This window comes from Grammomys surdaster, unplaced genomic scaffold (assembly GCF_004785775.1).
Source record: "Grammomys surdaster isolate TR1022 unplaced genomic scaffold, NIH_TR_1.0 149, whole genome shotgun sequence".
Classification (NCBI taxonomy): domain Eukaryota; kingdom Metazoa; phylum Chordata; class Mammalia; order Rodentia; family Muridae; genus Grammomys; species Grammomys surdaster.
In genome coordinates, this window is record NW_021604607.1 from 12468515 (window position 1) to 12491631 (window position 23117).

At 40.7% G+C, this 23117-nt stretch overlaps 1 protein-coding gene across 5 annotated transcripts in view; it reads left to right on the forward strand.

Annotated features, from left to right (window-relative positions):
• The window catches only part of Slc8a1 (solute carrier family 8 member A1), a 277158-nt gene extending 254284 nt beyond the window's left edge, over positions 1 to 22874 (forward strand). For all 5 annotated transcript variants that reach the window (XM_028765077.1, XM_028765079.1, XM_028765080.1 and 2 more), the window contains 2 exons: positions 4005 to 4280; positions 19409 to 22874. In XM_028765077.1, the coding sequence (XP_028620910.1) occupies positions 4005 to 4280; positions 19409 to 19785 (653 nt within the window). In that variant the 3' untranslated portion in view covers positions 19786 to 22874. The remainder of the gene's footprint in view (positions 1 to 4004; positions 4281 to 19408) is intronic.
• Positions 22875 to 23117: the final 243 nt, after the last annotated feature.

The following is a 23117-nucleotide window of genomic DNA, read 5'->3' on the forward strand; positions in this document are numbered from 1 at the left end:
TTATGTTATTTTTATAAAGGCCATCGTATATCGGGGAAGCCATTTATAAGGCACCAGGAGGGATTATTCGAACCCAGCTTGTTTATCTTTCCATTAGTGGAATCTATAAAGCTGAAAAGAAGGATTCTGAGATAAGAGGGATTTAACTGGGAGCCTATAAAAGCAAGTCTACCAACTTGTCTATCTCTATGCTAGCACAGAAGAGGGAAGTAAGAGAAGCATGTCTCCCCAAGCAATCCTCTACTGGGAGGCTACAGAACCAGCCAATTGCTGTCTTCCCTGCTATGGCATTAAAAAAAATTCCCAAGGTATAGGGGGTACTAATGTTTCATTGCTCTTTGCAAGAAACAGACTCTTAAGGATAGTCCAGCTGGCTGTGAATGCTCAGAATACACTTGTCATTCCCTGGGATGGGATAATTGTGCAGCATGCATGGCAGTCAGTGGTCATTTTGAATAGTTATATGATTTGTCAGCTAATCATTAAAATTTATAAAGTTCAGTGAGATCCATGGGAAAAGAATGGACACACACTTCAACATTAAAATGCTATAAGATAATTGTGCGCTACCCATTTCAGACTTAAGGATGAGAACATTTAAGATTCCCTATAATGCTGGAAGGCTAGGAGATATTCTCCCTCTAACCCCCTCCCCCACCCCCACCCATACACACACACACACACACACACTTTATGTTTTGGGTTTCGTGGTTTGTTTTTTGTTTTTGAGACAAGGTCTTGTTGTATCATGACAGCTGGGCCTCAAATTCACAGAGATCCACCTGCCTCCGATTCCCAGGGATTAAAGGAGTATAGTACAACGCCCTGTGCTTTATGTTATTTTGGTTTAAAAATTTAAGACTATAACCTTAGGAAACAGCTTGTTAACTAGCAATGAAATGATATTGAAAAACACAGCTGCACGCCTAAGAAGAAGGATAGAGTGGTAAGCTACATGATCATTATTAGCTCAAAGCATCCTCAGATACCTGGTTCAGATGCTCTCATTATCCCATCCACAGCCTTCTTGGGAAGTATGTTATTGATCCCACCTTGAGGATAAATAGAACATCTACTCCTGATTTATATGTGTCAGTTCTTTTGAGATGTTGCATTCTTTGCTTTTTGATTCATCTTTAACTTTTGAGACTTAATCATTCCCAAATTAAATGATTTCACAGATGTAGAATGTTTCCATGGATGGCAGAAGATCAGTGCACTGAACATTTTAATCATATGTCTTGAGAAATTAAAAAGTTCCCATAAATAGAGAAGCTAAGAAAATGATCTGATACAAAATAAATATAACCAGAAATCCCAGTGCTTTATGCTGAGCATATAGGTACACGTGATTTACAGGTCTTCGAATGTGAGTGGGAAGGACAGGAGTCAGGCGATTGAGTCAAACACAAAATTCACATGGTTGTCATTTCCCATCCACCTTAAAATTGGCTATGAAACACCCTAATACATGGACCGTGTTACTTTGCTTTTAAGTGACACGTAGTAGTTTTTTTCATAGTTGTGACTACAATGTAACATGTTGATATATGTACTTAAATGTCCCATTTAAGTAGTGACATGGGAAGATTCTAAAGAGCTACTATTGGTTGACCAAAGCTTCCATAGTAAACTGGCTTGAATTAGAGTGCTTAAACAGAAGAAATTTATTCTCTGTGCCTCAAACTGTGATAGGTTTGGTTTCTCCCAAGAAAACTCCTTAGCTTGCACATATATATGTATTTGCACTAAGGTCTCATTGTATAGCTCAACTGGCCTCAAACTCTAGCTCCTGCCTCTACCTCTGAAATGCTGAACAGCAGGTCTGTCCCACCGTGCCCAGTACCAATGTCCTTTCCGATGCATAGTCTCACTTTATTATTCCAAGGTGCTATCTCTACGTAAGCTCACATTCTAAGGTTTGGGGTTAGGGCTTCCAAGCATTGATTTGGAGGGAGGAATCATAATGTAGCCCATGTCAGATGCCTGTATTCACAAAAGCAGTTTGTGCTTTCAGAACAGAAAACATGCTCTCACTCCAATAGCATGAACCTGGGAGGTCAACAATGCTTTTTCACTCGCAGAATTTTCTATCAATTCACTTGACTCAAGTTCTTCACCTAAATATGTCACAAAATGATTTTGTGCACCCATCAGAGCTTTCTCCTGCATCTTCTACAATCAAACTATGTATGTAGTAATTGTAACCGTGTGCTCATGGAAGAACAGTGCATTGCTTCTTCTCTATTCCTGTATGGCCAAGAGCAAACCCAGGCATTCCATTTCCATGTTTCATGAGAATCTCTCTCTGCTTCAAGTTTGAGTGTGCTTAAGGCAGTGGTCCTCAATTTTTCTAATGCTTCGTAAACATAGTCCTTCATGTTGTGGTGATCCACCAACCATAAAATTACTTCATTACTACTTCATAACTGTAATTTTGCTATTATAAATTATAAATATCTGATATGCAGAATAGCTGATAAGTAACTCCCACTGGTGTAAGGGGTTTTACATGTTTCTTTTTGCCCCAGATGGCTTTACCCTGGACTGTGTCACAAAGACCATAGGCATTTGCTCAGTGCAGGAGTTCTCAGTTCATACAGTCAGCTAGAGAGCTGCCAGCCCCACCTGCTGCCAGTACATTAGTTGGAACAAAGTAAAGTTAATTCTGGCTGGTGTTGGAAGAAGTAAAAAAATGGGCAAGGAGCTCCTTTTAAAAATCATCACAAAACACATGACCATCACTTTTCTATCACTTTAATAAAAGTGACATTCATTATCATAATTTGAAAACACATTATTTTTGCTTAAGGTAGATTGCATGTATACTATTGCTACATTACCTATTAATGAAATGTGTCTTAGGTTACTTTCATTTTTATTATTTAGAAGTAGTAACTTCCTGGTCTTTTCAACTAGCAAGCCTTCTGCATTAATTTGTGTATTCAACTGTGATTTAACTGAATAACTTGTGATCTTTGTCTATATATCATGTAATTACATGGATATAAAATCAGTAGAAATCTATGAATGCATTCCTTCAGTTAATATGCACTTAGTCATCTAAGTGGTGGAGATGATGGGACCAAATGCTAGAGAGACAAAATACATAAATGGCTCACAGTCAACTGAAGAAGAGAGGATATCAAATAGGCCTAATTTTAGATAAAGCAACAGCTTCAAAAGTTGAGCGTGCAGTCAAATCACACGGAGGGTATACAAACCCAGATTTCTTGTCACATTCAATTAGATTGAGAATTTGCATTTCTAGTAAGTTCCCTGTTATTGTTGCTTGGAGAACACACTGAGAACAATTCATTCAGAGTTTTAAGTGTCTGGAGCCATAGAAGCTTTGAAGAGGAGTGAGGCATTCCAAAGGATAAGTGGAGAAGGTGGCGGATGGAGGACTAAGAATATGGGGAACAATGTTAACTCTAAAGCTAGAGAAAGTGCAGGTAAAATGCTATATGACTAAGACACCCTGTGAAATCTTGACCTAAAGGAGGTGAATCTAGAGTGGTATAAACAGCCCATTGCTGTGCTAAGGAACCTTGATTGAATATCACCCTGTGGGAGTCGTTCAACTATCAATTAGACTTTAAGCTAAAAGATAAGAACGCCAGTAGAACTTTGTCCAAATTCCAGGGAGAAAGTTCTCTCTCAGTTTTCCAGCTTTTGGTAAGAAATTGTATTCATCACACTGGTGACAAACCCCACTGGGATGAGATATGATCATTGTGTAAGTATTGACTATGTGGTAGTGGGTATTGATTAAATGTCAGCTTTTGTCACTGACCACTGAGCTATATCAGTTTGGTCTCTGAGTACCATGACAAATAATTGGCTCATGGTGATTGACTTTTAGAAATCCTTAAGCTTTATTGACTTCTTATGGCCTCTGTTCCCTCAGAGGAGTGTGACAATGGGCTAGATTCTGGCCTACCTAGTGTGGAAGAAGACCCTGGTAGCTGGCTCTTAATGAAATATGCTTTGTTCTTTTCCAGGGGAAGATGACGACGATGATGAATGTGGGGAGGAGAAGCTACCCTCCTGTTTTGATTACGTGATGCACTTTCTCACAGTGTTCTGGAAGGTTCTGTTTGCCTTCGTCCCACCTACAGAATACTGGAATGGCTGGGCCTGCTTCATTGTCTCCATCCTCATGATTGGCCTACTGACAGCCTTCATTGGAGATCTGGCTTCCCACTTTGGCTGCACCATTGGTCTGAAAGATTCTGTGACTGCAGTTGTGTTTGTCGCCCTTGGAACCTCAGTACCAGGTAAAGAGTGATTCATATGTAACTCCCCCAAAAGAAAAAAGCACACACACACGCACATGCACACGCACATGCAAATACCATTTATTTTATTATATGTTGGCATGGGACATACCCATCAGTTATCAATTGCACATAGTTTCTTGGTTAGAAGTGGGAGTTTGTGGCATCCTCCCCTGTTCAGTGCTGATACGTGGTCTGGTTTGAACCTGTGATGAGTTTTATGTATGCTGTCACACTCTGAGTTCACATGTGTATCAGTATTGTTCTGTTTGGAAGACTCTGAATCCTTGGAGTCATCCACCAACTCTGGCTCTTATAATCTTCCCACCTCCTCTTCTACATAAATCCTTGAGTCTGGAAAGGAAAGTTTTGATGAAGATGTCCATTCAGTGTTGAGTGCTCCAAAGTCTCTCATCCACTCCACCTTGTCCAGTTGTGAATCCCTTTGCTAATTACCATCCACTGCTCTGATGGGGCATAAGCAATATTCTGCTCTCTGAGTATAGTAATAAGATAATTTTTTTAAGTTTCCTGATTGTGAGAAATTTTAGTCCTCAGTCCTCTCTTCTCTTCTCATAGGTCAGGACTTGCCCCCTTCTCCCCAAATTCCCCATCTTATTGATCCAAAGCTTGAGACTGCTTCCTCGTTCATGGGTCACACAACATACTAGCTTCAGCTCTTCAGCTCTGCATTCTGAGACAAGCCACCAGCTAAGAGAAAGTAGGATCACAGTGCCAATTACTTACCTATAGCTTTGATAAAGTTCAACCACACCTCATACCAAAACTGGACCATAACAATTGACTTCTTACTAGGTGAATCTAATGAAACCATCAGTTGTTGTATGTAGAAAGCTCCTATGTTTTATTATAATATTGAATCTATATCATGCTCCCTAAATAAGATATTCACAGAACTCAGACGAGCACTTTTGAACTCTTAGGTAAACTGTGTTGTCTCTCAAAGTCCAAAACATCACATCCCACTGTTTCTGTGGAAAAGAAAGCTCCAGATTTAAGGAGAAAACATGAGGATAAACACTTGGAACCAGACTTTTGAAAAAAGAGAAGCCTCCTCTGATTGGACATTCATTTTAGCTCACAGTAATTTATTTGGATAAATCCAATCTGTGGGGATAAATCCAATCCATTCTCTTCATCTGCTGGACTCTAGATATGGGATTTCCTATATCTAGACTCTTGTTTACATTGGATTCAGAAAGAAACCATTCTGTAGTGACAAGGGACTCTCTTAGACATTGAGCAGCTGTGAGCATTTTCTGCCACCCAACAAAGTCTGGCCTTGGTCTTTCTCCATTGTCTCAACTGGTCTGCACTTGATACCTGCCCACTGTCCCTTGAGCTTTCCTCTGCCAGATGCTCACCAGAAGCCAGAAAAAAAATTAAAACATAAATATTCCATACTGTCTTTTAGCCCCTGGCACTGTAAGATTTTTCTATTCCCTTTAGTGCTCTGGTTATCCTTTTATCCTTTGAAATATGCCATGTAGGAATTATTTCCCTCTGGAGGTTTTTAAGATATGAAAGGAAACACAATTCTGGATGGTTTTGAACTTTTTCTTTCAATGTATATATAGAAAATTCACAAACAAAAGTTCTTATCTTGGGGAAGCTTATATCATTTTTGAATTTTAAATACCAGAAAAGAATTTGAGATAAAGCTTCCACCATTTTCTTTTTTCTGTGCCACTGATGTGCACTCAGGAGCATAGCTCAGGTGTCTGAACTTGTATTCTTCATTCACAGTGTGGGTCTAAGTGACTTATTGACTCTCTGAGCCTGTTCTTCTGCCTGAAAATAATGGGCATTTATACTTATGGCAGTTCAAACAGAATTAGTTAGGGGATTTAATAATATGTTCTGCACATTAATATAAGATGCTGGGATTAATTATCTCAGATTTTACACTAAGATCAATTCTAAGCAAAGTCAAAAGGATTGGAGAATATGATGATGGGTAGAAAGAAGTCATGAGCAAGAGAGGAAACCTTGCAGGTGACCATAAAGCTCTAGCGTGTGCTAGGTATGTGCGCTATATTCACATTGCCTATTATTTACATTTTTAAATGATATGGTGTTGGTTTTTTGCAACCTCAGTCTGTGTATTTTGTCCCTTATACCCTGCTCCAAAAGGTGAGATGATTCCTTTTGTTTAGTTTTTCCCTACACTAAAATTCAAACTATTTTTATATTACTTTTATTACAAAAATTATTCATTATTAATGGTTTATGTTTCAGTTTTTCATTTCCCAGCTTCTTGTAGCTCCCAAGGCTAACACACTCTATATTGTGTTTAAGTAGGAAGCATTTTACAGTTTTCCACACCATGCTGCCTTGTTTCTCATTGGGCCTTAAGATAGCTGGCATGTAGCAGAAGTCATACTGATAACTCAAGGAGAGGCAAATCTCAATGTCACCCTTGGAAATGTATGATACCACATCTAGGGATAGAGACAGTGGTGGCTCTGTCTCCACAGCTCACAAGAGAGTGAACACTAAGTCTCTCTGGTGTTTCACCAAGTTAAGAGAATAAATTATTTGTCTACACTTAGTTTAAGTTCAGACGGATGGAATTTGTGTAATTTGTAATACAGTTTCTAGCCATTCTGCTCTGCCATTTTAAACATATATTTAAAGTACTATATGAATGCTTCCCCATATGCCTTCCAATTTTCTTGAAATTATTCATATCTCTCTGCATCAGTTTTGACATTTTTCACTTTCAAAGCGTCTCATACTGTGGCTATATGCAAACTCTGATCCTGGGCTCTTACTCACCTTAGAATAAAAATTAGATAGTAAGCTTTAAGTTTCAAACAATTTCAGAAATTAGTAAAAACTTGCCTTTATCATTCTACACTCATTATTTCATACGTAAAATCTTTAAAGCTTAGTCTACTGGAAATATTCAGCTCTGAAATAGCTAGCAATAAATGAAATGCCAAGACAGTTCTCGTCAGCACAGACATGCGTGGCTGATGCATGTGAACAGGAGATTTGGTGATTGCAAGGCTAGGTCCAGCTGCCTGTAGCACACAGCTGCCGAGGTGTGGGTAGGTGGAGTCTGGAGAAAGTACATTCCGGATGTTCTCCCAACAGACAAAAGAAGGATTACTGTTAGCTTTGGAAGTCAATCTCCAGGAGAATGAGAGGGAACCTCTGTCCAAGGATTTGTCAAGAAACATGCTCACCCCACCCCTCTCTTAAGCACAAAGGTAGGGTCAGAAGGGGACAGGACAACTTCCAACCCAAGCAAGCACTTCTAGGTGGGGAAATTCTATCCAGCTATTCTGAATCAGCTGTCATCTGAGCTCCAAAAAGAACAGCAAGGAACTGCATTGGCTCAGCTTCTTCTCACTTTTTCTCATCCACGAAGACCTGATGTTATTGGTTCAGAGCTCACAGGCAGAGAGGTAAATGCTTCACGGACTTCAGCTTCCGAAAGACTGTATAGCCTTCTCTCAGTAATCAGGTTATAGAAGCACATGCATTGAGACAATAGAAAAGAACATAGGCATTCAAGCCAGGCACGACAGGGTGTAAACCATCCGACCCCCTTCTGCATACCGCTGTGCATGACATGCTGTGGAGGCACATTGTCTAACACCTGCAAGCCTTGGGTTCTTGGCCTGACTCATGCAAAATAAAAATCTCGCTGCAATAGGAAGGTGGTTGAGCAATTAAACTGCTTGTCCTCAAAGCATGAGGGTGAGGATTAGAATTAGGAGTCCCAGAGCCACCTAAAAGCTGGGTAGACATGGCTGCCTAGCTGTAATTCCAGCATTCAAAAGGTAGAAACAGGAGAATCCTGGAGCGAGCTGGCTACCAAGGCTAGTCCTGTCAGCAAGCTCAGGGTTCAGTGAGAAACTGACTCAGTGAATAAGACAGACCCATTGAGGAAGACTTTTGACATGAACATTAGGTCTCTACATGCATGTAGCTGTATATATGTGAGCCCACATACTTACACATACCCAGGCATGAAGAAATGCACGAGGGGTGGGGAAAGGATTGAAAACATATCTCATAGTACTGCAGTGAAAACCACTTTTCTTTAAAGTACCTGGCAGCAGGCGAAGCATAAAGTAGATCCTAAAGGAAATGTTATATCTCCTTTTTCTTCTATTTCAATCTGCTAATTAAAATGTTTAGTCCTCTGAGGAATTTAGCCCAAGTGTACCTATTAAAGCATGGGTAGCTACATAAATTCTTGGCCATTGATATATGATGCTGGGGGGTTGGTGGGTGGATATCCTTAATAGCTTTGTTTCCAGCAACTGTATTACATCTTCTTCAGTGCCAGCCTGCGAACATTGGCCCTTCAAGTCAGACACTCACAATATTCAAGGGGCGCCACTCTACAGCATGTATGCATGTCTAGTTAAGTGGTAAACATTTTCTATCATCCCAAACTGTCTACCCAGAGCCAAGATTCCCCAGTGCCTCTGGTGTCCATTCCTCAAAGAGGCTGCCTCAGGGCTGGAATGTTTTGTCTTCTGATACTCTAACGTTAGACAGCCAGTTTCTTCACTACCAAGAAAGGTCATAGCTACTAAAACAGGACTGTCAGACCCACAGTCAGGCTGGAGGCAAGGCCACTGAGGGACCGTGCCAGGGAAGCAGCCCCGGGCAGCATTAGTCACTTCAGTGGCTTTCCTGCAGACCCCATCTTAACCCTACTGTAGCCGGGAGCCATCTGAGGGTTAAGTGGTCAGTACTCACCAGTGCAGTCGCCTGCAGTTAGGTGATGTTAACTGAAGTTGAAAGAAGGGTACAAGAGCAATTCTTGACAAGGATAGTGAAGTAAAAGAGGGCTGGATATCAGATTTCATAAGACTTCTGGAACCAACACCACAGCTCCTGATTGGTCTAAACCAAAACACTTCACAAAAGAGGTGATGCAAAGAGCCCAAAACACTTGCAAGAACCTGGGAGATCCATTTCAAAATGTCCAGCAGCTTTTATTCTTTCTGATCAGACCAAGAGCCTGTATTATATGACTTTAAAGTTTTCTCCCAGCAGTTACAGCCCTTAACTTATTTTTCTCAATACTACATGAACACATGGTATTGAACACAAGGCTGGATCATGACCAGGATGACAGCAATGATGTCATCTATCAGGAGGCAGTCCAAGGAGCAGAGATACTCAGCTTGTGTCACACCCAGCCTGAAGCCTTACAGAGGCCTTGGATTAGTGCCCCAATGCACACCAGCCAATTTCACTCAGCCTTATGAGAATCACAGGATAAGAGAGAGACGCTAAAGATACTCCATCCTATCTTAGCTGAGACTTCTTACATACTCTGCCAGTCAAAGCAAGGGCAACAGTAGACACAGGATGCTATGTGTGTATGTATGCACACATGTGTATGTGTACACACATGTCCATGTGTGTGTGTCTTCTTACACTTGAAATACTAATGTTATGCTTGTATGCTGTGAGAGAATCTAAGTCCCCACTTTTTTCCATCTGAGGTACATGTCACAAGAAGCAAGTATCATGTAAAATAAAGATCTCAGTCCCTTTAGCCCCATAAAGATCAAAAAGTGTACAGTCAGTCCTCTAACAAGGATGTGTAGAGGTTTTTGATTGATATTCCTCCCTTTCTCCTTTTATTTGGAAATAGGATAATAAAAAAATCTCAAAGGCTACTCTTCTGTACTTTTATATACAGGCCATCCTTCATTTTTAATACATTCAGGCATTACTTCCAAACTATAAAATTCACACATTTGAAGAATTCCCCATACTGACTGTTTAGTAAATTCACTGGGTAATGCTGTTGTTACCCTCAAAACTCCTATTTTAGGGCACTGAATATTTCCAATAACACCCCTCACCATTTACAGATAATCTTGATTTCTTCCTCCAGCCTCAAGAAATCCCTTACATACTTTCAGACTCTATAGTTCTGTCTTTTCTGAGTTACCATTGAAGATGCTTAATATAAAAATATGGGTTGTCCATTTTACTGTAATTGTACTTCCTCTTATAATACATTAGGATGGACTTTACTGCACACACTTAAAGATGTTTAAAAGTCTTTTCACCAGACATCTTGCAACTCTGTGGGGGTATTTTTTTTATGTTAGTTGCTTTGGGCATCTGTAAATGTTGACATCTTTAAAGCAATCCAAATACCTCAAAGTACCTTCTCCCCAGAAATACTATTATCTCATACATTTTTGTTTTCTAGGAAACAAATTTTGTTTTCTAGGAAAAAAATTACACAATGACACTTAGAATCAACACTGAGGAGTTGTAGGATGTTCTCCAATATTTAACATTATATAAGCCTTTTATATGTGTTTCTGACCACTTCAGTTTGTTGGTTGTAGCCAGTATTAAAGAGTCCAGGATCATTAATTCAGCTTCTCATTCTCCCAGGTGTCATGATCAATACAAACCTATCACAACTGTTAGGGAGAGAACACAGAAACTTGGACCTATTCATCAGGGCCTATCACCTTGTACAAAGAATTCCACACTGCTGCCAAACTCATAAGAAGAAATATTAGGCTACAAGGTGTCACTTCATTACCATGTCATGGACACAGTGTGCGCAGCAGAATGATTTCAGGCTCATTAGTATTTTTATAAAAGAAGGCAAATACAATTGTCACTTAATTTGAACGATAAATCTTACATGTTGGTATAAAAGAATGTTGGTATCTGTTTGGGATAGAGCGTGGTATAAATATGAAGTCATGGTGCTTGGCATTTATGTGCAATACCAGCTGGATACCATCTTTGCTCTCAGCACACAGACCTTACATTCTGCCTTTTCTCAGGAATGAAGCATAAGCTATATATTACTTGTTTATACTCTGCTTCATTCTAAAAATTAAATCCATGAAATGCCTTCCATGATACAGACACCTTTCCCAGCACATGATTACCAAAGATGCTAAATTGGTGAGTGACCATATTTTTGATAGCCTTTATTTAGCTCAGCAAATATAAGTCTTATACGTCATGCACAAGAAAAAGATGGCTGATTTGGGCTCTAGTATTTGTGATCAGAGAACTGCTTTATGCTTGTTTTCTTTTTTTCCCTCTGGAGCACAGGGGGCTCCAGGGCATGGGCTCTCATAAATTGCAAGCTATTATTAGGTTATCATAGTAAAATATCATGGCTCGAGACAAACAGCAAGACTCTCTGCAGATCCAAACAAAAATGATCCCCAGTAGGGTCTGTAACCAGGCTCAGCAGAGGACTAATTATAGCCTGTCATTCCTGAGCTGTATTTACAAAATAACAAAAAACCCACAGATATACAAAATGGTCATGAAAATGTCCTTCTTCTGAGGAATATGTGTGCTGAGGCTTCAGATGACCAAAACAGGCAAAGAGAGCCCAGAGGTAGCTTGTTTGACAAGTAGGGATCTGAGGGTAAGGCTGCTGGGTGGGAGTGAACAGTTGCTATGGCAACAGTTGCCATGGTCTTGTTCTAGCAGGCCACAGAGGTGCTACCTGCCCCATCCTCTGTGTTTCCGGAGTCCTGCATTTAGGCAGTAGAGAGAAAACGATGCAGAAGTTGATATCAGTAAGTTTTCTAAAGTCAAGTATTGCTGTTCCAAGTCTATGGTAGATACTTTAGTGCCAAGAAATAGCAAAAACATCTGTAAGATTGTCTGACAAGGTCCACAATCATCTAGGAAACCTAAACAGATCTGTGAAATAATGTAGCTCTCTTACATGAAAAACTCAAGTTGTCTTTCTTCTGCCCTAGTCATAAAAGCATCCAAAAGGATAGTTACAAAGAATATCTCAAAGATATTCAAAGAAAGCAAGTAGCATCTGAGCAGGGAATAGCCTTAGGCACTCTGCATCCTTTCCCTTCATTCATTCTAGAATCATCTCACAAGGACCCACTCAGCACTAGGCACAGTTTCCCAAGGGAGAGTAGAGAGAGAGGGAATTCCATGGAGGCTGCACTTAATCATGGAGATGGAAACTCTTGAAAACAGAGATAAACATGTTATGATATCATAGCATAGTCCTTATTTGGGGTGGATTTACATTTAAATAGAGCAGGTTAACTCCTTAGACTGCTAATCATTGGCGACTTACACTCAAGCCTTTAGTGTTCCCCTGCAGACTCACACTGACTGTGCAATCTTTAAGACTATGGACCTGCATTGACTTTCTGGCTTCCTGTTCATGGAGCCTTTGGTTACTTAGTGTTCTTCTTCTCCTGGGAAGCTACTGTTCCCCTCTCACTTCTGCCACATCTGCTCTCCCCAAGGCCTGGATTTTCCTCTCTAAACTTTCTGCTTCCCTTCATTCCCAATATTCTAGGTTAGTTCTGGCCTTGAAAATATCCAAATCATAGTCCCACTAAGGCATCAGTTATTAATGATGGTTTCCTGAAGGCATAACATTTTAAATTAATAAACATGCAGGAAAAAAAGAAAACATTTCAATGTCAGCTAAACCGCCACAGCCTCATTGTCAAAAAAGGAATTATATGCAACTTAATCACTTTAATACCCAGAGAAGCTGGGGCAGTTAGGTAATACAGAGGGTGATCCATGCCAAACATGGACCACGATCTAGGTGAATGGAGACGCTATTTCCTCCCTGGGGGTGGAGTGAGGTAGAGCTAAGGGCAGCTGTCCACCCAATCTCATAATTGTTGGAAAAAATAAGCAAACCATGCAACAGCTGTGCAAGCACTCTGACGTTGGCATGCGTGTTAAAATGAAGAGATGTTTGCCAGCAAGGCTTTAAGTACCTGGGGCTGTTGTTTTGGATGACTGGGAAAGAGACAGGTGTGTTCAGCTCACTGTATCCTAGGCACTTTACATGGTGTTTGTAGTAACAATTATATATCTAGAAAGATCCCAAGTATAAAGGCTGACCAGTGTGGGCATTATGTTTCTTCTTCAAATATCTCAAAGGCACAGATCTCTTACCAAGTGTGTAAAAAGCATTTGTCAGGTTAAGTGAATATGCAGAGCAATTCCATGCAGTGCAATCAATAGAGCATACCACTGGTAAATAAAAGATGATGTATCTATAACACAATTTACAAACTGAAGACATGAAGTCAGTAGTCAGAAGGAAGAGGAGATACAGAAGCATCTTCGCCTCTGTTGTTGAAGTTTCCTTTAAGATTATGCTCCTTAGCTGAGCATGGTGATCCATAACTTTAATCTAGAGGGGAAGAGGCAAGCAGATCTCTGAGTATGCAGATTATGTGCTTAGGACCAGTGTTCCTCAGTAGCAGTCATAGTTACCCACAGAGATACACTGATTCTGGTGACCACATGAGCCATCTATCTTCGATTCCATTTGGTAAATGTCCCCATGATGAGCAGAAGTCATCAGCATTTAGCTGCCTGTCCATAAGGTTTAGGAAGAACAAAGGGGCTTCTCTCCGACCAGCCCACCTTGGCCCCTTTACTCATCAAGTATGCATTGGAATTTCAAACATGTAACTTATAAAAGTCATTTTTATTTCTTGCAATAAACAAGTGAGATTCAAAAATGAGGGTCCTAAGACTGCAAGCGTATGTATCCTCCTCTACTTCAGACCCACATAAAAATCTCAAAGGACAGCCAGGAGGGAATATCACTACTCTTCTGTACACTAGGCTCATTTGTTTAGGGTTTCTTTAGAACCAGAGACAAGATGAAGTGAGTGATCAAGAAATTCAAATAAATACAGCAATTCCCATTCCAAGGAAGCTGTCAGGGTCCTCTTAAAAATTCAGGATGGAGCTGGAATAATGGCTCAGCAGTTAAGAGCATACACTGTTCTAAAATAAATAAATAAATAAATAAATAAATAAATAAAATAACTTCAGTTCCCAGCACCCACATCTAAGGGCTTACAGCTACCTACAATTACAGCCTAAGGGGACCCAGCGCTCTGTTGGCCTTTGCAAAACTCATGTGCCTGATTCCCCTTTCCCGGTGCTCACATAAAGAAACGAAATTAATTTTTTTTTTAAATGTTCAGGCTATTTATTTGGAGTTTTAGCAAATTTAATCAAATGCCAGACCTAGGAGTTCCACTGAGGAGGGGCCTGCAATCCTCTCAAGAACGTATGGACATTTCACTGAAAACCCACCATGTTTGAGCATGATAGATTGGAAGGTTGTCATTTTCAGCTGAGGATATGGATCAAAGTACACTTTGGAAAAGCGATTGTTTGTTCTTTCTTTTCTCTACCTTGTGTTCCCTGGAAAAAACAAAACAAACAAACCAAAAAAAAAAAAAAATCCCTCTCATTACTTTTCCTTTGAATTAGAATTTCTTTCTTTGACCTTAAACTCTAGCATCATGTCAGTTTCATGGTAGGAAATCTAAGGCCCAGGAGGATCTTTGCAAAAAGTTCACATTCAAGTGAACAGCTCAAGATGAAAAAAATAAACTGTCACTTAATCGCAAAGGCGGGTCTGTTTGTTACTGATGTCAGAGCCGTCCTGTAGGAAGCCTTGCCCCTTGCCCAGTTAGCCCAGGGGAAGTACCTGTCTTCCTTACAGGGAGAAAGAAGCCATGTAAGTGGCTAATGCTGGTGACAGCTTTATAACTGTCCTCTGGAATGGCCTCAGTCCAGACAATTAAGCAAAGAGTCGGGGAGGGGCAGGCTCTCTCCCATAGCTCTACTGCTAAGTCTTATTTGCCCTGTAGGTGGGGTGTGGAGGGGAGACGAGTAGCAGGAGCTTTGATCCTTGACCTTGCCAGCAGGCAACCTGTTGCAGTTTTTAGTGACTATCTCCGTATCTTTTTCAATCTCTTTAAAGACAGCTTTATAGGCAGAAATTTTTAGCTTCCCCTCCCCCACCCCCAATCTGCCTTTTACTGAGTTTTTACAACTCCTTTCCTTCTCATCTTTAATCAGTCCATTGTAATTCTCTGGTTTCTGGCACTCTGCTTGGAAGCCAAATAAGGATCACTTTCATGTGGCCAGGGGTGGCATCCATATTTACTTGGGTATGTAAATGTTACAACTGACTCAAGGCTAAATCCTGTTTATGTCTGGCTAATGGTAGAAGAGTTAGCACCTGAATAAATTATTTCTGCCTGAATTCTGAGCAGACAGCATGGAAGAGAAGTAAGAACAGAGGAGCATGCATACATAGTGTTCCAACAGCGCCTACATTCCAGCCACAGGGAAGGTGGGGAACTTAACCAGAAAATCTCTAATGACTCTTGGTGACTTGCAAAATTCTTAAAAGAATTGCTTTGATTTTTAAGAATAACTTCTATATGATCACATTGAAAGGCATGAGGCTGTAAAGTTAGTAAGTTTATTTGGCAAAGAGTGTTTGTTACAGCTCCCAGAAGTTTAGAATCATAGTTTAGTGTCTCTGGCTTTGGTTGGTGTACTATTCCGTACTATTAAGCACTCATTAGAGTCTGTCCGTGGTGACTCATTTCCCTTCAAACCTTACAAGGTATACAGACTTCTACATTTTCTCCTCTAAGAGGCAGAACCTAGTTAATTTAGGAAGATCACTCCATTGGCGGTTCAGTGTAGCTGTCAGAAATGTTCACAAAACAAGCACAAAGCATAACTCCAGTGAGATGATTACAATTAGGCAGCCCTGGCACCTCCACTAAGACCACCCAAGATGTTTTATGCACAAAATAACCATCATATCGAGGGCATCAATTTTTCAAGAAAAGCCAGATGTGTCCTGCCTCTGAAGAGCTGCTTTCCTGGAACATCAGCACCAGCTCCTCAGAGCAGGGCACTAGCAGCCATTCCTGGTCCTCTTATTTCAAAACCTGAGATCGATGGCTCCTAACTCCTAGCCTTGGGAATTAAGACACTTATTAAAGGTATATTTCTAAATTCCTTTTCTATAGACTCTGAGTAAATCAGCCTAGAGTGGGTCCCAAATGCATTTTTGTAAGCAAAGGTTAAGCAAAGGTTCCCACATATATCTGATGCTAATAATATGCAAACACAATTAAAATTAAGCATAGCCTTTGAGACAAAGTTTCCTCTATTCTATTTAAACGGTAGTTTCCCTGATGGAGGTGGAAGGTAATAATTTTCAATCTTTCTTGCCTATTGCTAAAAGATAAAAGGCTGTGCTGTGTGGGTTAATTTTATTAAAATTAACACAGCTTGGTCAACACAATATCTTCAGTTCTGAAAATCTTTCTTCCTCGAATCACCACTGCTTCTAACAAAAAAATGGACACATCCAAACTTCTACAGAAAGAGAACAAAACCAAAAGGAAATTTAGTATGTCGGTATATTGGGTGGACCATCCAAACAAGAGTGTTAGGAAGTGTCTTAGAGTCTTCTAGACTCTAGACACTGGTCTCGGTCGTCTAGAGTCTTCATTTTAGATGAGGAAACAAACTAGAAGGGCAGGATGCCTTATAAGGGAGCCTTCAGATAGTTCCTTGCCAGAATATCTCCTTGATGAGCTGCCTGCCACTTTGACACCATGAAGCTCAATACGTATTGGAGCATGTCTTAGATCATCTGTAGTCTGTATGTGCTGAAAAAGTAACCGTATCTCCACCATGAAACTAGGCTCCAGGAAAATGACTTTTAAGCACAAACTGGGCCATTGTCCCAGAAGAGTAGAGAATAAGATGAGCTATCTGAGGTGAGGGGACACTCTTGATTTATAACAGAGAACTCTAGGTCACACCTGTAACATTGTAAGGATGGCCATTTCCAGAAGAGATGTTCAAGTAGCTATAAAGTTAAAGGGATCCGGGTTAAGAAAAAAGTAATTAGTCCTGTAGGAAAACAGGGGCCTATTCTTGTATGCTGACCTGATGACTTAGCCAAGGTTATGTAAAGTGAACTGGAAACAGGTCTACAGGGAACAGTTTTGGCCTAACTTTCTGATGTGTAGTTCAACTCCTGGAAACATTCCCGCTTTCTGATTTATAGTCATAGAGAATAACAAGATAGCACTAAATGTTGGAGAGTTTACAGCTGACATACAGTTAATTAAAGCTCAAGACAGAAGAAAAAGCATGAAAGGCCAGCTGGGGATAAGCATGTATGAAAGCAGATGTATGCCATCATCAACATGTTTGAATGTATGTGAATCACTTTGTAATCTGATTCCTGTATCTTTGTGTTTATCGAGCCAACCTCTGAACATGCTAGCATCCCTTCCAAGACCATGGCATTAGTTGTTTCTTGTACTTTACTTTGTGTATCAGCATTTGTCTTGGTCAACCTAAACAACCCTCTTCCCCTTCACAAGGCAGGGGATCTGCAGGGTGATATGAACACATACACTTTTCCTACAGTTTTCATGGAAGTTTATTCATGGGATGGTAATGACAGAATAGGAGCACAAAGAAGAAATTGATTCAAGTATCACAGGACACATGTCACAGGACCCTGCTGGAGCTTGCAGGGTACCCATGAGGCCCAGAGTAGACGTATGACATTCACCATTACTAAAACTGCAAATGTGGATTCAGTGCAACCATTATCAACATCTATTATGAACATGTTGTGCATGGCACTTTAGAAGGACCACTAAAACAACTCTGTGTGTAAGACAGCATCTGTGAATTAGTATGTATGTGATAGAACATGCACACATGCATGTGTGTGTGTGTGTCTGTGTCTGTGTGTGTGTCTGTGTGTGTAGTGTGTGTGTGTATGAGAGAGAGAGAAAGAGAGAGGGAAAGACAGTCAGACAGACAGACAGACAGACAGACAGACAGGGACAGAGAAACACACAGAGAGAGACACACACAAAGAATGGGGTGTGGGAGGAGGGTATGAGTTTAGGTGCACATGCCATGGTGTGGGTATGGAGGTTAAGGACGGCTTTGGGGAGTTGATTTTTTTTTCATAAGTTCCAGGAATTGAACATAGGATAACAAGCTTGTATAGCAAGCTCTTTTACCCACTGAACTATTTCACCAGCCCTGACAAAAGCCTTGATGTCAGGAACTATGCATCATACAGGCTGGAAATCTTTATGACTAACAAGTGGAGCCATCGTACAGCCCTTCCCAGCTTGTAAACCAATCTGTACTGCTCTATTTTTATTGTCTCTACAAAGTAACAAAAACCTACATACCACTGATCAAAGAGCATAAGCAGCCTTTTCTATATTATAAATTCTACCTTATAAGTAGCAAATCTGAGGGGATGTCAACTACCCCCATTCTAATGAAGAATTGTGACCCAGGATCACAGAGTTCATTGTAAAAGAGGATCAGAAATCTCTTTATTCTACCCATAGAGAAGCATAAGCTGTGCTGTCTAAAACCTTAACGTTTAGTAGTAAGCCATGCTATCCCTGTCTTCAAAACAAGACACTGTGAAGGTTAGCAGAGAGAACTGAGGAGACCTTCTGGTATCTCTGGCATGGGAAGAGGCTACAGTGAACAAGTATGATCCTAGAAGGCAAGAAGGAGATGTACCAGGTCCACCATCATTTCCTCTTAGCTGTGTGGCATGCTGCTTATCACCCTTGGGCTGCATTTCATCACCTCCCATTATTATCACAATCACTGCTGTCATACAGGTGAACCTACTTCTCTATTCTCGTGGCTCTAGGCAAATGTCAGCTATGGTTACAGTCTGAGTCTTTTCGGTTACGGTATTGACTTGCTTCCTGATCTTCAGAACTCTCTCCTGACACCTTAGCTCTGTCATTTCTGTAAGCAATACTGCTGATACAGTGCTTTACAAACACTCTCCTGCAACCATTTCCAACACATAGTGACCTAGAAATCTTTTGAGATTCTGTGAAGATAGATTTTTGGCCCCTAGGGATTATGACCAAGAACAGCTGGATGGAGCCTTGTAAAAGTCAGTCTTTGAAGGCCCCTACTGGATATAGATATAACTTGGGCTGTAAATACTCTTGAAAAGGAAAACCTGCCATGCAATCCCAGTAGACAAAGAACTATGATATCTGTGGGAAAAAAAAACTTGACTTACGTATCTTTCTCTGTCAGTGATGCAGACATCACCAAGCCCTTAACTCCTGAGATCTGTGTTCTGTTCCCTTGACCATAAGACTGACTCAAAAGAGAAAGAGAAGTCTACTTTGGATTTGAGTCTAGTGGACACAGTGGAAGCTCCAGGACTCTATTTTATAAGGTTAACTCTATGTCGTGGCCTGTTTCTTCTTTCTCTGCAGACACATTTGCCAGCAAAGTAGCAGCTACCCAGGACCAGTATGCAGATGCGTCTATAGGCAATGTCACTGGAAGCAATGCTGTGAATGTCTTCCTGGGAATCGGTGTGGCTTGGTCCATTGCTGCCATCTACCACGCGGCCAACGGGGAACAGTTCAAAGTGTCCCCTGGCACGCTAGCTTTCTCTGTCACTCTCTTCACTATTTTTGCTTTCATCAACGTGGGGGTGCTGCTGTATCGGCGGAGGCCAGAAATAGGAGGTGAGCTGGGAGGGCCCCGGACTGCCAAGCTCCTCACATCGTCCCTGTTCGTGCTCCTGTGGCTCTTGTACATTTTCTTTTCCTCCCTGGAGGCCTACTGCCACATAAAAGGCTTCTAAAAGAACAATCAGATATAGTAAATTTATATATATATGTATACATATATATATATACATAAAAATTATGTATAATGAACAGAGGAAACTGACATTTGTCATGTTCACTTAACCTGCTGATGGAATCCAGCTTCAAGAACATACTCTGTACAAGGCCGGAAGTCAGAAACCATCATCTCCCATTCCCGGGCATCATCAAGTTGAACAAGGCGTGGAGACAGGGCCATCTTGCAGCTCGTCCTAGAAGAGCTCCGAGGTCATTAATGCTTAAGGCTTTTATTTGTTTTCTTGTTTTGTTTTTTGTTTTGTTTTGTTTTGCTTTGTTTCCAGCGGTGGGAGAGGGTTAGGGGTAGGTGGCTGATTTTTGGCTTTTGGTTTTTGGTTTGGTTTTGATTTGCTTTGTTTGAAGGGCCAAGATCCTACTTTTTACAAAAAGTAGTGATCCACCCAAAGGTGAGTGGATTTGGGATCAACATTAAAATCATTAAGAGTCTCCTCACCTCCTCCAAACTCTTTAAACATTACTTTGGATTAAGGAGAGGATCTGGGCATGGAAGAAGAAAAACGCACATCTTCACTATATTACCAAATTTTATGCTTATCTCCGGAATGTGAACAGTGGTGAACTGCCTCCAGGAAGAAGCATGGGAGCTGAAAAGGAGCCAGGAAAAGCAATGGTTCTAGATGTAGTCTAAGTATATGGTACCTGGCACTCTTGTTCAACAGGTACATGGATAATGTGCCTAGATTCCCAGGAACTTGCAGAATTCTTCATCCCTTATCTCTTTAGCTCTGAACTGTGATTAGTAAGACCCTTATCCCTTCCATCCCAGCCTACTCCCCAGGTTCTCCATCCCAGACCACCACCCAATCCCTGCAAGCAGGAAGATTAACCCCACCATTTCAGTCATCGTGTGTGTCCGGGTCCCACGTTACTATTGTGTGGGATTTTTCCATCAGTTTTATTTTCAGTGGCATCCATGGCTTGCACAATCCTGTCCCAGTCATGACTGAACATTTGCCCTCCTTCATGTGCCTGTTTGGGACTGTTGTCGGGATCCCCATTACACAGTGCATGGATGAAAAACAAATAAAACAAAGCGTATTTGTATATAGTAGAGTATAGCAAATACTGTCCTCCCATTCAGCGATGTTGATTGGACATTGAAGACATAAGTGAGTTTTCTTTTCACCTGAGTTATTCCTTTTGAATTGTTCTTGAGTTTGGATGTTGATAGGGATAAAAGAAGAAAATGGCTTATTGTTCATGAGTCTGCACGCTCATTTCTAAGAAGCAATAATTGTCATGTGAAGGGAGATTAAGGCTATTGAGAGGATAGCAGGCAAACTACAAAGATGTCCATGAAATAGTAGCCATGTGGAGCGCATCAGAGACCTCTAGGAATCACCCATTAATTCAGGCAGGCCAAGGAGAAAGGCTGGGGAGACGAGTGGACACTTTGGATGTGCCTGGACTTTTACAGCCATGGTTTCCACACCACCCCTCCCCCAAAGTATTTATTGCACATCTGCTCTGTCTGGCACAGATGATAGATAGTGCTAGTTCTTTTTTGTTTTTGTTTTTTTAATGGAGAAGGCCATTTTGAGCCCTGTTTCGTTCACCTCTCAGTCCAGACTTTTTGAATTTGTTAGCAACTCCTGAGAGGAAAAGAAGTCTGAGTGACCAGTGGGACTTTTAGAGGTCCACTGGGTATGACCAAGAGAAAGTTACTCAAAGAGACTGTGGAGTTTTTAACACTTTGCAAGGAATGGCTCTTTCCATTCAAAAGTACCAAAGAGCAGAGATGAACCCAACATTCCAAAAGCTGTGATTCTACTAATGGAAATGGGATGGCTTTGCCCATCTCTCAGACAATTCTCTCAGCCTCCTTGGCCCTCTGCATTGACTCCAGATACTTAAGAAATAAATGTCGCTGAGAACTTCTTTCCCTTCATCTGCTCAGTGACCATAGCTGTTCATTGTTTAATCAACATCTAGTGACTGAGTGAATAGAGACTTGTTGCCCATTCAATAGGCCAGGTAATACTACAACCTGGGAGCTGAACAGTGACCAAGACAGCCCAGATTCCTGCTCCCAGTGAGTATTTAGTGAATGAGATTCCTACTCATAGAGTAAGAGGTGACACTGAGACAGTTTTTATCTTGCAAGAGAAAAATAATTATGACTTTTAACATAGTCACATGAAAATTGCACAACAAAGGCAGTTGACCAAATGCTCATGTTTTGTTTTTCCTAAGAGAATGTAATGTTTAGCTCTGGAAAAGTACTCTTTATAGCCTTGGCCAACATGCAGGTATTTTCATCTTCCTAATTTAGACCAAGCAGGGCACTATGGTGGTGACCAATATCACTGGGAAGACCCAATTAGCCTGTTTTTAAATCTCTGTGGCAATGGTACCTTTCCATAACAACATGCCACAGGCCACCAACAGTGGTGACACAGGAGACTCCTCAATGGAGCACTCTAAGACATCCTGTTTTGATTGTTTTAATCTTAATTTTAGATTTCAAAAGTGGAAAGCTAGCCTAGAAATACCCAATATATATAGTCAAAGGATATACGTGGTTAAAAATCTTAGAAAGAATTTGCACTGGTTTTTGTTTTGTTCTGTTTTGTTTTGTTTTGAAGCCATCTTTGGAATGTCAATAATTCTGTAGTGAATTTTCACAGAGAACTTCCCAAGAACTTCTTGCTGTTGGTCAGTTTCAAGTTCAAGCTTTTTAGTTTGTTTACCTTTTCAGTCTTCATGCTGTAGGGAAAATCTGATTCTGGATGTTCAGGGTTCTTAATTATTATGTGTAAATGATTTCATTTTATTTGTTTGATTGTTTTTATTTTGCGTGTATTGTGCACGGCTTTAAGGGGACAGGCATTCACGGTGCTGTTCCTTGCAATTGGTACACATTATTGACACAGAAAAAAAAAATAAAGTTTCTAACTGTTTGTGATTTCATCACCAGTGGCACAGCATGTTCTATACTGTGGAATGTCCCCTTTCCTCACTGTCACCTACTTCATTTTCGGTTGTTTGTTTTCATGCTTCTGAAGAAATAAAGACCAAAAAGGTATCCTTGTGCAATCGGTATCCTCATCCAGGGAAAAGGTGACAGCCAAAATTCCAGCTCATGCAAATGTCAGCCCTTTGGTCATGCTATGTTTAAATGGCCCACGAGCAGCATGTGGAGTCAAAATGTTTGCCTGTCCTGTGATGCTGTGATAAGCATTGGGTGCGCCTTTTCTTCACCACTTTTATAACTTTTAATTTAACTCTATCTTCTTGCTTTCTGCATCCAAGGACATGAACTCATAAG